Source organism: Synchiropus splendidus, chromosome 3 (genome assembly GCF_027744825.2).
Source record: "Synchiropus splendidus isolate RoL2022-P1 chromosome 3, RoL_Sspl_1.0, whole genome shotgun sequence".
In the NCBI taxonomy this organism is placed as follows: domain Eukaryota; kingdom Metazoa; phylum Chordata; class Actinopteri; order Syngnathiformes; family Callionymidae; genus Synchiropus; species Synchiropus splendidus.
The window spans coordinates 13,502,443-13,518,957 of NC_071336.1; the positions used below are offsets into that span (position 1 = coordinate 13,502,443).

At 43.2% G+C, this 16,515-nt stretch overlaps 1 protein-coding gene across 2 annotated transcripts in view; it reads right to left on the reverse strand.

Annotated features, from left to right (window-relative positions):
- Positions 1-579: 579 nt before the first annotated feature.
- clcn5b (chloride channel, voltage-sensitive 5b) overlaps positions 580-16,515 on the reverse strand; it is a 29,883-nt gene continuing 13,947 nt past the window's right edge. For both annotated transcript variants that reach the window (XM_053859310.1, XM_053859309.1), the window contains exons 9-17: positions 16,152-16,386; positions 15,806-15,981; positions 14,955-15,095; positions 14,214-14,400; positions 11,453-11,595; positions 10,006-10,155; positions 9,833-9,938; positions 9,542-9,758; positions 580-5,500 (exon numbers count right to left, since the gene is read on the reverse strand). In XM_053859310.1, coding sequence (XP_053715285.1) covers positions 5,410-5,500; positions 9,542-9,758; positions 9,833-9,938; positions 10,006-10,155; positions 11,453-11,595; positions 14,214-14,400; positions 14,955-15,095; positions 15,806-15,981; positions 16,152-16,386 — 1,446 coding nt within the window. In that variant the 3' untranslated portion in view covers positions 580-5,409. The remainder of the gene's footprint in view (positions 5,501-9,541; positions 9,759-9,832; positions 9,939-10,005; positions 10,156-11,452; positions 11,596-14,213; positions 14,401-14,954; positions 15,096-15,805; positions 15,982-16,151; positions 16,387-16,515) is intronic.

Sequence of the window (16,515 nt, forward strand, 5' to 3'; positions counted from 1 at the left end):
AGCACTTGACTCAGGACTGTCACCTTAGGACAGTTGTGATGCGCAGACTCACGTTGCAGCAGAGCACATCACAAACACATTTATCAGAGGTAGTCACTCGGCTACAGATGTGTGAGACACGGAGAGAGTGGTGTGAGAACGTGAGACAAGCCTCAGTGGCGTGACCCTCACACATCTGGCTGCCCTGACTAAGGTAGCTTAGCTATAACCACCGCATTAGTGTAGCAAGTTAAAGGTCTTAAGAATTAATTGAAGAGCTGTTTTTGTTTGATTTGTGAAGACAAAAAAAGCATCCTTGTCAATATGTGACATTTTTTCAAGAAAGTCTGAAGAAGAACGATAAAAAAAGAGGCTAGAGGTTTTTTTTTTATTTGACGTTTATTCCTTCATGTTGAATCTATATTTCTATTATTTGTTCCAAAACCATGACAGCGTTTCCTTAGTTAATGTTCCTATCTTGATCTACCTCTATTTGTTATTACTCCTGTTCATTTTGACTTCCTGTTCATTTTCTCTGCTTCATGAGTCCACAATATTTATGGTTGTAACTTCATAAGTTCAGGAAGTTCATCTAAAGCCACTTAGTGAGTGAACGAAGGCTGTAATCTGTGTGTCGTAACTGAGAAGTGAAGGAGGCAGATTTTATCATCTAACTATATGGGATTTATGGAGAGCTTTATTAAAAGATACTGAACATACTGCTCCTCTGGGGTTTCAAAATCATCATAAAACCCCGTGAAATGAGCACAGCCCCTTTAAATTTCACACAGATGCACCACTGAGACTCATGAGGCCGAGCCACTACTTTAGCATGTCTGGACCATGTCCTCCAGCTCAACAGTGACACACATCCTCTCAACACTGCTCCTCCTCTTTAGTTGACCGAACACCACAAAACATCAAACCGAGCGCCAGAAATTTCCGATCCCTTCCACTGAATGAAGAGATTCAACTCTCGCAGATAAAGAACGATTCGAGCACCAAGCGCTCCATGGAAACCACTCGTTTCGGATCTAGCCTTCTGGCCACAGACAGCAACGGATCTCCGGCTTTCTCTTTGAACTGGTCAGGAAGTCAGCAGGCTCTAAGTCACCAGATGACCCCCAGTTTTATCTCAAGTGGCTTCAAGAACAGATTTTACTTACCAAGTTATGCAAGTCGAGGCGAAGAGGCTTAGACCAGTGTGACCTGAGTGTTTTTTCTATCATGTTTTATCACCTTTTTCATGTCATCATTGTTGAGTTACTGTCATATAATACAGGGTGTCTCCAAAAAAAAGTCTCTCCACCTCTGAACAAATGTACTATTAAAGCATAAGAAATAACCCAGAGGATTGAGTTATCATATTCTGAAGTAATGTTTATGGACTGAAGGCCTCAACACAAACACCCACACATTCATTTGTAACAATTGTCTTCTGACTTCCTTCACATCTGCTGAATATAAGAGGACCGATAGATAGCTCATATGGAGCGTCTCTGTGATGGCAGAGAGACTCTCTGCACACTGCACTTTATTGTTGCTGCTCCCTGACTCACAGTTTCCTTTGATTGTATGTAAAGGCACTTTGTTGAACTGGAATTTCAGAGTGGCTCACTTGAAATCAAACCTTTCCAAACAGTTGTCTGGTGTCAGCTTTTTCACTTTGAAAGGTCAGTGTGAATATTCTGTTACGCGAGCAGCAGCAGAGACTGAAGCGGTGGGAACCTGCGTCCCACAACCTCAGGTGAAGCCCAGAGGACAGAGGAGACAGATCTCATTGCCATTCTTGAAATTACAAATATTTCAGTCGTGGTCCAACCCTTGTGTGCGCACACACACAAACACACACACACACACACAGGTAAAGAGATCTGACACTTGCTGGTGTAGGGTGACACCTTGAATTGGCCTATTACCACATGGAAATATTTCGGGGGCTTTGTAATGCGCAGCAAGACAATGGCAGTCCTGGGAACTGGAGGAATGATATGCAGGAGAGATGCGGATGAGGTAAGGCAACATGTCTGGAGGAAACTGGACAAGAAAAGAGTCAAGATACGAGATAACACAGAGAGACGGGGAGGGACGAGCGTCAATGTGAGTCGACACAAGTGAGCATGGGAGAATGTGAGGTGTGAGAATGCCAGAGCCACGAGCAGGTTGGTAACCTGAGCCCCATGTGAAGCCTCAACCACAGGAACTGAGCTCAAGAATACACTGAGTCATTGCAGGACGGACAAAGTTCAGGCGCAAACCCACTGGCACATCAAGGCCGACGACATTGAAATGCTAATCCACAGACATAACCAGGTCAACTTTCCAAAGGCGAATGAAATGCACAAGGAAAAAATATCCAGCAGACAAATCCCAACACACAAACACGCTTCCTCTGAGCTCCAAATTCCTTCACACAAGGATTGTGTGGCTAGAAACAAGTCCGGACTGGAAGGCTGAGACGGTGAGCCAAGAATAGATTCATGGCACCTTTGATCCAGAGATTCTGAGATAGCAACACACTGATTCAATCGATTGAGATACTGACTTTTAACAACAGCATTTCAAGTATTACATTTTGTCAGGGAGGTCTTGTGCTTTATCACCCTGCTGTGTTTGTGTTTTGTTAGGGAGGGAGTCGTCTTGTTGGACTTGTCAAAAGATAGTTGTCAAACAGGGACCAAGAGTTCAATTGAACCTCCACTGTGACCGTGTGTGGCTCGCTCCTCCCGAGCACAAAAACACTGAAACTTTCTCTGCTAAATTCGGCCTTAAGAATGTGTTCACACGTTATGCCGTCTAGCAGGGAACTCTTCAAGAGATGAAGACAATAGTCACTCATCTCACTCATTTTCAGAAAATGGAAGCACACCATCCGAGTGGCATGCTGACTGAAGGGAATACAGCAAACTCTGACCTGGAACTACCCAATGTGTTGCGTGCTGCTGAACTCTTATTGCCTCCCCAACCACTTGTTTCATGTTGTGAAGCTGATTATGTTAACATTTGGATCTTATACTAACAGCAATAAAGGTTTCCATTGTTACAGTTCATGATGGGAGCTAGTTTGACTAGTTTCTTTCCGGTGTGACATTGTAACCACAAAAGCTAATGCTGCATTCCAGCTGGATGGTACTGTAGTTTAGGATTACATTCAAGATGTAATGTAATCATTGTTTATGAGAGTGTTTCATCTGCGCAATGACACCATCAGTTAGCAGTCTGGAATTTCATTGTTGGCTCATTGTTTTTTTCCACTTTCAATAATAGTGAGTCCTGCTGAATCCCTCATCTAATCCTGTGGTTTCTCACCTCTTTCATCCTTATACATTTGAATATATTGGCCATGCCTGGAACATAGAAGCTACGTTCTTGAGTTTTACAACTTTTTTTTTTATTGCTGACTGAGGCCCCCGCTCACATGTGACCAAGTGAAAGAGTCCATTGACTGCTTGAATAACAAGATACCCGGGGTCAGTTTGCAGCAGTTCAGGGGGTGATACTTTTTAAAAGAACCCTGTCTTGCTTTTCCAACTTTTCTGAATTGTGTTGAAAATGTTTGAGCCTCGCTAGATCTACGTGATGCATAAGTGCCGCGTCCAGATGTTGTGCATGTTAGACTCTTCACCAGACTTTCACAAGCTCTATGAATTTGTGATGTAACCTCTTACAGACGTGCATGTGAGCAATTATTTGGACAGGCTTCCACGTTCCAGTAACTAGTGATGAGCCGATGAGACTTGGAAACAACGTCCTCATTTTCAGAGCTCAGCAGGTGGCGCTCTCTGTTTAAAAATGGTATGAGCTTAGGCTCTGCAGGAGAACGTCAAGACAGTTCAACATCAAGTCCTTAAATGTACTTCACGTGCAGACCTGCACGACTGACACATGGCCGTGACCAATCGGTAGCTAGCACCAAACCTCGCGCTCTCAATTTCAGCCGAGAGGTGAGGTCTGCTGTTTCCTCCTCATCATAATCGGAAACTTATATGGCGTAGCTGACTGACAGGAACTCACTGCAGTGCTGTCAAAGCCCATGAAATGAGCAGAAGAGGGTCCCTTTCAAGTCTTATATTTTGTTCCTGAAAGAAGACCCATGATTCACAGAACCAGGAGCAGTGGAGGTTACGAATATGTACCGGGTAAAATTTAAATGATGCGCTCATCCAACGTGGGGTGCCTCAGTGGCTCTGGTGACGTCACACCGCATTTTTATCAACCTGCTCCTCCTCTGATAACCTTTGAAAAAGGAGCGTCGGAGCGAATTGGCCTCCCGTCAGTGGGTTGTATGCTGCTTCCCCCGTGCTTGTGAGCGTATCCTCTGGCACTCTGGTTTCCTCCCACACTTCAAAAATATACAGAGGATAATTGGTGGCCTTTAAATTGTAGGTGTGAGTGCTTGTCTGTCTACATTTGGCTTGCTCATATCCAGGTGGTTGTAAATGAACAGATTTACAAGCCTTTTTCACACAACAGAAGAAAGACAATTTACACTGGGAAAAAAGGAAGGGCTCCGTGACAACTGTAATTTCAGCTTAATTGTGGCCTGAAGAGCAAAATAATCAAGTTGTAAAGCGTGAGTTGACTCGAGCCCCGCCTGGTTTCAAGCCCAAGTGACGCTGTATGAACAGACTGTTTGAGTTATTGAGCCAGAGCTCTGTATCACCAAGAGAAGAAAAACTACATGAATCATTCATTTATGTCAATGCAATAATTTAGTTGAACAATCTTGTCACATGTATAGACAAATTATTTTACCTTCATAAGACATGGACTGGGTGTCACATGGATAACGGGACCTCCCAGAGGTGGTTTCAACAAGAACAGAACAGCTTTCAGAGAGATGAAGCATGGCTGGGTGTACATGAGAGACAGTTTCTCACACTCTGTATTTTTGCCCCAAAGCTAAAGAAAATCTCACTGAGGGAGGCAGGAGGAGGAGGAGGGGATCCTGAAGCATCCATCAACTCAGTTTGGGGATCCAGGTCTGGACTCGCTCTGGCAGCCGGGGGGCAGGCAGAGAGCTCCCCATACCTCTCTCCATCTCCGTGTCTTCATTCCGCTCCTCATCCTCATCCCCTCTCTTTGCGTCAGCTGTGAAATTGGAGATTATCTGTCCCACACCAGCCCTCCAGCGTGGCAAGGCATGAACCTGGGAAGAGAAACTTCTGGTCTAACTTATGGCTTTCTCCGCTGACCTGGTCAAACGGACCAATTCTTCCTCAATCATCCCTTTGGGCAAAACTGTAGACAGCGCACAGTGACTCAGAGCAGCTGAGCGCTGTGCGTCAGAGTGGTGCTCTCACACTGAGCTCTCCCGTCGTACAAAAATACCATTGTTCTATGGTCACGTGCAAATGAAGCTCAAGCTGGTCTTTCGCAGAGGTAAAGGTGCGCATCATCCCGGCGGCTGAGAGGACGGAGAGACGGCCGTCAGTTGAAGAGGATGGAGTCCGGGTCTCTGTGTGCAATTTGGGCCATGTGTTTCAGAATGTCCTTCTTGGTGATTATTCCCAGCAGTCGCCTGATAACAAAGAGAGAAGAGAAGCAGTCAAAAGGAAGCACAACATTTCCTGTCAGACTCTGTTTGCCTCACCAGAAGAGGCCAAATAAGTGACGGAGAGCAGATGCTCCGGAGAAGATCTGAACTTCCATCATAATATCTTGACTGGCTTGAGATTTATTAGAATCTCACAGGAGATCACAAGAGAACTATAATCGTGGATATTAAATATCAAGGCCGTTTGTTGACAAAGCCGCATGATAACAAAGCGCATCACACAGGCGATGTTCAATTAATCTTGTGTGGGATGCAGAAGTCTGGAATGCTCCAATAAAAATGTCATGATCCGACAGGGCTCAAGTGGTGAGTTATGGTGGATCAAAGTTTTGATGAAGGTGAAGTGACATCCGTGTATTAAACTCACATTTGCATTAATTGATCGTCTCATGTGAAATACTTGTTTATACCCAGAAAATTAAAAACAATCCAACTCAGCTTTTCATGACAGGTTGGCCTTGGAATCAAAACTGCTGACTCCTTCACTGAGCTGGCGACAACACGCTCATCTCTCTGTCATTGATGGAGATATCAGCTACTATCAACCACAGAGCTGGAGGGCCTGAAATAGCCTCAAGGTTTAACCGCGCATCTGTTACTTGTAGGACCCCAGACAGCGAGTGACTCACTCACTCACTCATAATCTTGGCGACCATGGAAAAACATACAAGCATCCTGAGCATCTTATTTAGCCTAAAGCCTCGACCCGTTCACTGCTCCTGTCTGCTGGGAATCTGTGAGTGATTCGTCAACCACTGGACCATCTGAGGCAAACATGTCCTGCAGCAGCTATCGTGTCTGTCATCAGCCATTTCTCCACCCTGTGATCTGACAGCAGCATCATAGACCAAAGAAAGGAAAGAGCAGAGCTCTGGAGATTAGTTGAATTCCACTGGACGCATCAGTCCAGGGAACAAACACAAAGAGCTAGGCCTCATCAACCCAGTCACCTCCAGGCGTCGGTGGAAACATTCGACTGGACTGGCAGGACAAAGATAAGAAAACACTTCAGTGCCAATAATCCTGCAGTTGAAGAAGCAAGCACTGAATATAAAAAAATACAGTTCCATTAAGGACAAGTTGGCATCAGCCTTTTAAGAATGAAACTCTTGTTTTGGAGACGCCGCGACCGCATAAAGGCTTGCTCAGGCGGAAGTGAATGCACACCAGCAAAATGAGTCCCACCAATATTCTGAAAGTGTTTGTTGTGTTTCTGAAAATATTTGTATTAATCCGGTAATCAAGAATGTGACAATTCTGGACTGTGAGGAGACCTTAAAAATGATTACGTAGAAGGCAGCTGCTAGGTAAGTAGTATGTGTGTGTGTGTGTGTGTGTGTGTGTGTGTGTGTGTGTGTGTGTGTGTGTACTTTATGCTGCCTTGTGGTTGCCCCACATCGCCCCCCGGTGCAGTCGGGTTCTTGTCTGCCACCGGATTTCAGAAGAGCTCAGGGGTGCAAATCACGGTGCTTTTTGTCCCACCTCAGGCTCACCTCGGTCAGACTGGGGACCTAACCGAGACCCCCTCTTGGTCCTGGAGGACAGAGACCCATCGGAGCCAGTCGAGTTCAAGCCGCTCCCTGGGGCCGACAGAGGGCCCCCGAGGTTGGGCTGGGTCCCAAAAACCCCATGGAGCTGAGTAACAAAATATTAGGCACGAAGTGACAAAAAATTAGGTTGTGCCATGTCGAGCCCTGGTGGTGTCTCTGAAAAACCTCACAATGTCCACACATGGAGAGCAATGTGTGTGTGTGTGTGTGTGTGTGTGTGTGTGTGTGTGTGTGTGTGTGTGTGTGTGTGTGTGTGTGTGTGTGTGTGTGTGTGTGTGTGCAGGCTGGTCACACTGACCAGTGATGTCACTGTTCTCGTGCTTGAAAAACATCATCAACGTTTTTTTTAACTAGTCTACCTAAAAGAAACCATGACAACAGAAACAGCGACACCAACTTGTCTGGCTTGATTCATGCTCTGCTTCAACTCCATGAATCCAGGTGCTGGAAGCAGTTATTATGGATTAGGAGAGCTCCCCCACCTGGGCAGAACCCTGCATGTTCAGTTTGTTGTGTCGTGTTTGATCTTCTATGTTGCTCTTCCTTGGTTGGACCACATGCGTTCAGCAAACCATCTGCACCATTTCCTTGCTACCTACTGTACCTCGGTTATTAAAAAGCTCACAGCCAGAAACTGCTACAAAAACACTTCTACATAACAAAGAGTGCAGCTTTGCAGCCTTGTATTTAACTTCCCCTGCAGAGAAAAACACAAGCATCTCAGTGTGCTCAGTGTCGGCAGCGTGACGGTCGAAGCAGCTTACAATAGATAGTTATCAGATCCGCTAACCACAGCAGCAGGAACACGGCAACATAAATCTGGTTTGGAAGTCTAAGCTCCACCGTATCATGGCTCAATCTAAACCACTCTCAGACGCTGGCGTGTAAACGTCCAGCAGTAGAAGTAGAATTTCTTTTATGAACACCTGTGCTACAATTTCCATTCGCGATGCAACAAGAATTCGGCCACTGACATTTTTTGGCCCAAAAGTGGATTTTCAGTTTTTGGGCAAAATGGCTTTTACCTCCAAAACAACATGGCCGAAACCGGATGTTGTAATGATGCAGAGGGAGCGCATCTGAAAGTGTTCTTCTAAGCAGAACTTACCCCACACTGGACAGCCTCAGTGCATAATCCAGTCTTGGCTGCGTACAGTGCTGTTTGCAAGCTCCCTGCCACAGTCACATCACAACAGTGGGTCTTGCTGGAGAACATTATCCCTCTTCTTGCCCCTTCAAGCGCCTCTGCTTCGTCTGCAGCAGACGCTGTTGCAATAATTGCGACGGACCACGGAGGGAAAACCATGACAAACAAGAACACTCTTTATAGTGACCGCACTGCGATCAATTTGGTTCTTGTGCATGTCATTGCGACTGCACCCAATCCATGTTATGAAGATCATTATTAGGATCTTGGGATGCAGACAAACCACAAGACGGAGAAGCGCAGAAAAAACAGCTCTTCTCTCAGGTACCCACGTCAACCCTCCCTGGTTGTGTGATATGCCTGCAGTTGTTTTCAACCTAGAAAAAAATATTGAGAAAATGTATCTTTCAGCAGTTGCGCTAGTTCTAAATGCACTTTGCTATCGTCATCATACAAGTAAAATGCGTGTGACTTAAATGCACTGGTATTTTCATGACAGAACTTTTACAATCTTGAGTTAGAAGCCTGAACATCAGTGGGTTTTAGTCACTGATGCTGATAGACACTTTTTGAATTCCGTTTTTTAGATTGTGCACTGTTTCTGAGCTAAACAGTCACATCCACCGATGCAGTGGCACTGATAAGTGGCATAGTGGTCCTTCCAGTGTTACCTTTGTTAGCGGATTTTTTGGCTTCAGTTTCAGCCAAGAATGTTCATTTCAGTGAAGCCCCTGTTTTCACTCTCCAGCCCTTAAAGTCTGTGAGCACGTGTAGACTTGGATGTCTGTTACCACATTTAAGAAAATGCAGTGTGAAGACATTTCAATTCAATCTCAGAAACCACATGCAGAGGAGGTCAGGATCGGATTTGAGTTGCATGTGTTTTGCGTTATGATATTGTAAAGCGTCGCATCAAAACGTCATGACGGGAAATAATATCTGTGCTGCCCGTGGATGAGACCTGGAACGGTTTCGATAAAGAATCAGAGAGTTCCTATGATAACAAAATCATTGTTTCTGTTCATCAGGCGAGCAGGACGTCACTTTAAGTGACAAGGATTCTGAGAAGCAGGGCCTCACACTGGTGTCTCCAACCGTGGCTTCCCACTGACACAAATGCAAACCTGACTTTGCTACAGCTGAGGGCCAATGAGGCCAGCAGAAGCACATAATCTGTATGGAGCAGTTGAAAGCAGTGCATTTTTGTTCTTTAAGTAAGACAATAAAAACACAGATGTTTTCCCCCCGCATCATGAAAAACCACCATTCACAATCAGCCCTCCCATTCGTTCTGACTGTTTGACTCACCCATTGTGTGTGACCAGACACTGACGAAGACCCAGCTTCCTGAAAATATCCACGGTGATGTCCATGGGTGTGTGATCAGTGACCGTAAAAGGACTCAGGTCCATGATGCCCCTGAGACGAAGAGGGGGAGGGGCCTCGGCAGCTTGTGGCGGAGCGTGTTCGGTGAACACCACCGCAGACGTGCTGACCACACCCTCCTGACGCTTCCGGGCGTTGTCTGAGAAGAGGACAAGGTGGAAGGTCAGCCAAACGTGCTGAGCAATAGCTACTGTGACAGCTGTATAGACTGACCGATTGATATGATTAAATCTCTTCTGAGGACGAACCCCACAAGCCGCTGAGACTCCTGAGAGACCACCACGGGGAAGCCGCTGAAGTGAGTGTTCTCCACCAAAGACTGGAGTTACAAACAAAGAGAATTAAATATTTCACAGTCAGATAACACATACTTGTACAGCCCGTACCTCCACTTCCTCCACTGTCATGCCCTCCTGTGTCAGAACGGCCAGTGCAGGGTCAGACCTTCTGGGTCTCATCACATCCACAGCAAGGCTGCTGTGATCAAACTCTTCTTTAGGTTCCAGAAACGGGTAACCGTTGAGCCTGATGTGAGCCTGAAACACATAGGAAACAGATGCGGCATTTGATTAATGCAACTAAATCATTGCCTGCTTTGATCATAAACAGAGTGATGACATACAACCACTAAGATCTACGATTTGAAAAATGTATTTGAAACCAAAATATATTCAGCTTAACAACAAAGACAACAACCACGATTATCACCAGAAGAGGAGAGGCAATGTTATTTAAAATCATTCTGAAATGTTATTAAAACAACACAGCTCTGGAAAAAATAAAGAGACCACCGCAAAATTGTCACCATGTCTGATTTTACTCTTTATGAGTATGTGTTTAAGTAAAATGAAAATTTCTGTTCCATTTTATAATCTACTGACAACCTCTTTTTCTCCAAATAAAAATATTGTCATTTAAAGTATTAATTTGCAGAAAATGACAAATGGTCAAAATAACACAAAGACGCAAAGTTTTCAGACCTCAAATAATGTTTAAAGAATAAAAAAATATATATATATATAGAGGTGAAAAACTAGACAAGTCCAAGGTGTGGATGAAGGACCACCAGATCAAGACCCTGTCATGGCCAGCCCAATCTCTGGACCTGAACCTCATTGAAAACCTGAGGAATGTGGTGAAGAGGAGGACGGATGGTTGCAAGTCATCAAACAAAGCTCAGCCACTTGAATTCTTGCACCAGAAGTGGAATAAAGTCACCCATGAACAATGCAAAAGACTGGCGGAGAGCACGCCAAGACGCATGGAAGCTGTGATGAAAAATCAGGCTTATTGCACCAAATATAGATTCCTAAACTCTTGCTAACGTAAAATATGAGTATTGTGGTGTTTTAAAATTAATATGACCTTGTTTTCTTTGCATTATTTGAGGTCTGAAAACATTGCATCTTTTTGTTATTTTGACCACTTGTCATTTTCTACAAATGAATACTGACAATTTTGCAGCGGCCTCTTATTTTTTCCCAGATGTATTTTAAAAAACAAACAAAATAAGCCAAGAGGAAATTGTCTTAAGCCACCATAAGCACAAAAAATAAAATAAAAAATAAAAACTACTGAAACAATAGAAACAGTAAAAAAAACAGTAAAAACTACCAAAAGAAACGGTCAAATTCAGGAAACAGATGAAGCACATTGTTTTACTACAGTATGAATAAATAAAACAGCAAGAACACCATAACTTTTTAAAGTGCCCATTCACACGCTCTAAAATGGCTCGACTCGGTTTTCCCGGATTGTAACAGTCAAATTACCCGCACAGCAGAAGACATTCCAACAAAAAATGGGGGGGAAACAGTTTTTTTTTCCTGTCACCTCATAGATTCCTTCTCTTCCAAAAGCATCCGCCACCCACTTGCTGGTCATGGTTGCAGCCATGAGGGGAACGATGTACTCCAGACCACCAGTCAGCTCAAACATGATGACGACAAGTGATATAGTCATACGAGTTACTCCACCTTGAAAGAGGCCAAACACAGAACGTGAAAATATTACAAACACTGAAGCATAGCTCACAATTATCGGCGCACAAGACACCACAAGCCCGTCACACTTGGGTTAAAACCACCTGGGAAAGGTTCAAAGATAGGTAGCGAAAAAATCTGTAAAAAAAATAAATAAATGCTGCAGGACATCTAAAAACAAACATAAAAAAGCTCATCAAAAATTAATATTAAAAAGATTGACGTATTGAAATCTAAAAGCGAAATAGTGGATGGCTGAGATTGTCTTCTCTTCGTGTTGTTCCGCATCTCTGTTTCTTTCTTCTTCCCTGTGCAGCTGTTCGTATTATTCCATTGTTACTAAGACAGACTTTGAAAGGCCCTCTTGTGACACAGATGCATTTTTTTGTTCAGCATCATCTCAAAATGATTTTCAAACGTGAAAACTTGACAAGTGTTTTAATGTCCATGTGTTTTCCATACCCTCATGTCGATATTCGCAGCACATCTAAGAGATCTGTTGACGCATGGTGTTTAATAACCTCTTCAGTTTTCAAAGATAAAACAACTGATGATTCTCATTTTAATGAATACTATCATTTGAATTAGGTAATTCAACACTTTCGCTTTACTACTGGTTTTCATTAGTGCTTTTGACTGAAATATTAAGCAACTTTGCTGTCATGACTCCATCAGTCAGCAGAAATGATCCAGCCACATGTACATCGAAAAATGAGCAAAGTAAGATCAAAAGAAAATCAAATCAGGGCATATCGACGTATATTTCAGGTGTGGAATAAAAAAGGTGGTTTGTTTCCTGGATCACAGTTAACTCATGTTATTTTTAGAGGCACAGTACAAAAACATTAACCCTTATTAGAAAAATATATAAAATATCCGTCAGTTGTTAAAGCAAAACGTAAAATTGTAAATTGACATCTATATAATGTGCTTGAGCGATTTAAATGTTTGCAAACTTTAACACTCGTACATTTTTTATACTACACTATCTGTGTACGCCTTGCAAACGTTGTGTAAACACACTTCAAATGTGGCCTTTTCAGAATCACCATACCATTTTTGTACGGTTCAAAAGAATTTGAAAAAGAGACAAGCAGGAGGAGAAAGCCAGCAGGAAACAGTGAATGAGGTGATGAAGACGACATGCACATGGAGATGTGAGCATCGTGAACCAACACAAAAAGTTTCAGCTTCAATCTAGACAAAAAGATGTCCGCAGCTTCAATCTGAGCAACAGTTGTGGACATGTTTCTGATAGGTTAGAAGACTGTTCCCCAGTCATGGCAATGAGGGGTGTTGTAGTTCAGTACTAGGAGCATAACAGAGGGCAGGAGGGTAAATTTGACTGACTCAGATACTGACAAAGAATATTCACACTGATGAAGATTATACAGTGATAGAAATTGATATGCTCGCAGTGACTGCACGTCTGTTGGTTGTGACAGTCACCAGGCAGCACATACTCATGGTTCTGTCTGTCTAGGAAGTTGGTGGCGGTACTTTCAAAATGGTGATGGAGGTCGCCTGACTCAGGGAAAAAAACAGACAGGAAAATACATAGCAAATAGTGGGGGATGCGGTGTTCACAGTCTGCCAACGTTGCTTGAGAGATGAGTAAGCATATACCCAGTGTATCAGATAAAACTATTCACTGTGACCACTGCCTCGTGACATCATAATAATCATATTAGATGAGTGAATTTACTTTCATCCCAAACTTATCTCTAATCTTAATTTTCAAGCCTTCTGAAATAGTGATATCAAAGTGTAATATTTCTTGGTTTAAAACAAAAGATCAAAAAGGTTTCTGGATACGTCAGTGGAAAGTCCCCCTATTATCTTGAACAGCATTTTTTTCAGAAGACAAAAGCTTTTCTCTGTTTCTGAAATCCTCAAATCAAATTGAAAATTCACTCAAACATCTGTACTTCTGTCAGCTTTCATCGAACATCACACATTACAGCTCAGGTTCAAATACAGGCAGGAGAAATAGAAGCCTGAATCGCTGTTTTAAAAGCACTACGAGAGGACGTCCTGAACAGGGCTACAAATTATGGACAGAATTTAGCATTTGGCTTTGGGAGCCTGTTGAGATCAGAGGTGTAAGTGAGCCTGAGCAGCACAGAGTAAAGGCAATACACACGGGTCATCGTGGGTAACACACCGTAATCCAATTGGTTCAGTCCAACCTGAATATATTAGTAACATATTTCTCAAACAAAGAGCCCTTTTCTACAGCTTATCCCTTATCTGCTGTCCAGACAATCCGGGCACTTAAGTTTCGAAGCTGGGTAATGGCAGACTACATATTTTTTCACTGAACTAAAAAAACAAAGCAGTTCTCTGCACCAGCTTTTCAGAAGAACAGAGAAGTAAAAGACCTGAATTGCTACTCTGACTGTTACCCAGGAACAGTGTGTAGTGTTTCTTACAGTTTCATCCTTTCATAGATTGAAGCATAGCAACATGAGGATTATTAGAATCTCAGGACCCACTAGATGGCACTCTCCGCTCTAAAATCTTTGGATTTGATCAACAATTACATCACATCCTTATTCACAGAGAGCACCGCCTAATGACCTCTGAAAATGTGAACACTCTTTCCTTCTCACCTAAACAAGCAGCCGCCCCGACCATGGCATAGAGGCCCGGGGTGATGCAGTCTGCTCCTGGTGAGCACCAGCCTTTGAATAAGAAGGAGTCGTGGTTGTAGTAGGCCAGCTGCTCCACGGCCACACCCAGCAATCTGCCGGCAATCGCTCCTACAGCCATGCTGGGGATGAAAAGACCCGAGGGAACCTGTAGCATCACAAGACAACAAGGTCTAGTTAGCAGTAACGTTTGCTAGGTATTGCTGTCTTTTATTATTAACAAAATTTAAAAATGTTTTACTAGAAGTCAAGGATCTCCACATCACATGTAATAATGTGAATATTTATAGCTGAGTGCACATTTACAGGTGACAGTTGTGCCTGGAAATGTTCAAATCTGATGCACGGTTTAGTGGGAGTTGTTTATGAGCAGATAATGACTTTTTGTGTCTCAGTTGGGACACTAAACCCACTATCTGTTTACTTATTGGACTCTCTATTGAGCCACATGACGGTGAGTAATTGTAAACCGAGTTAAAGCTTACATCAGGCATAACAGATCCAAAACCTCAATTGGATTACATCCCTCGCAGCACAGGGAGAATGGCTTATTGAGTCAGATGAGCAAATGAATAATTCGGCAAAATATATTAAATACAACTGTCCTGGTGTGTCAGCAGAGTGATGTCACACCAAAGTCTGACCAAGAATGACCAACAATAAGTGATGAGGAATGCTGGAGATGAAATTGCATTGACTAACCTTCATACCGAAGGTAATCACTGTGATCATCATCTTGAAGATTAAAGCCAGGGCCAGCTGCCACAGCGCGGTGTAGAGGCCTTTCCCTGCCGGCCGGTCTGCCAAGCTGTTGCCCACACCTGTTTCTGATATATTGGCTGGCTGGAGTACACGCGTGGGTGAGGGCAGAGATGTGAGGGGGCAGTCGACAAAAAAGAGAGAAACAGAACAAAGATCTTAACAATCCAAGTCTAACAGACGACTCCAAACATAACACAATATTAAAAACAACGTCCAATGAATGAAATTATCTGACAGAACACTTGAATGTTCACCACAAAAAACAGCATTTATTTGCTATTTGACTACAAGAGGTTTTGGAAATAAACTAAAAGTGTGACGAATTAATGACCCAATGAAAGCCAACAACTTTGACAGCACAGTAGAAAAGAAGTGAATACATAAAATATTTTATGTGTCTCCAACAACTTCCTGATGAAAATTGCTGACCACTTAAAATTATGATGAAGCTGTGAGAATATCTTCATAGCACAAGATTAGAATCAGCAAACTCTGAAGTGACTGAGACTTTCTAACTTTTACAGTAATCTCTACTGTAATGCAGCTGCTGTTTGCACATCATACGAGTGTTTTGAGTTTCTTTATCACCAGGCTCACATGAGATTGATACTGTTGTGTTAACCCAGACATGGTCTAATAAGATATTCACAGCTCCAGCAAGTCATGTGCACTTTCAGACAGGTTTACATTTCGGCTCCTTGGCAACACCTACTAGCAAACAAACCCAATATCTTGTTAAGAATCCATACATAAGCGACAGTCTGTTTTGAATCTGAGCCATCACAACTAACCTGCTGATAACCACAGAGCTGAGACGAGTCCAGCACGGAGCAGTCGTTGAACAGCTCTGATATCAGCTCAGCACCACTCATCCTGGTGTAGCTGTTTGGATAGGCGATGACAGCGGTCAGTGCTGTGACCACCAACACCTCAGCCACAGGATAGTGACCCAAACGTGTGGTTTTACCTAGAATGCACAAAATACCACAGAAAATATGTCACAACTAAACGATGAAGAATAAAAAAATTTATAGGGCAAATACAGTACACATAAGAAACTCAAAAGTTCAAGGTTTTAACCCAGTCCTGGCTCATGCAAGACGGGAACCAAAAAAAATAGTAACAGTCAACACTTACGTCTCCTGCACCAGGCGATGTTGGCCTTGATGAACAGCGCCCCCCAGAGGCCACCAAATATTCCTAGGAGTATGAACGGGGCTAACTCTACCAAATGCCAAGGAGCATGAAACTCTACGTAGAACAGCACAAGGCGACTGTTTCCAAACGGATTGATGGAGCGCAGGGTGAATGCCGCTACCAGAGCAGCGAAGAATGAGCGCCACAGAGTTTTCAGAGGGAAATAATAACTGACCTGCAGGGAGAATTGAGAGAGAAAACATCTTTTTTTTTTTTTTTTTTTTTTAATGGTCTAAAAGACATTCATTTGCAAGAAATCCTTGCTTATAAAATGTAAAGTAAAACAAGAAAAGCACTGATTTCC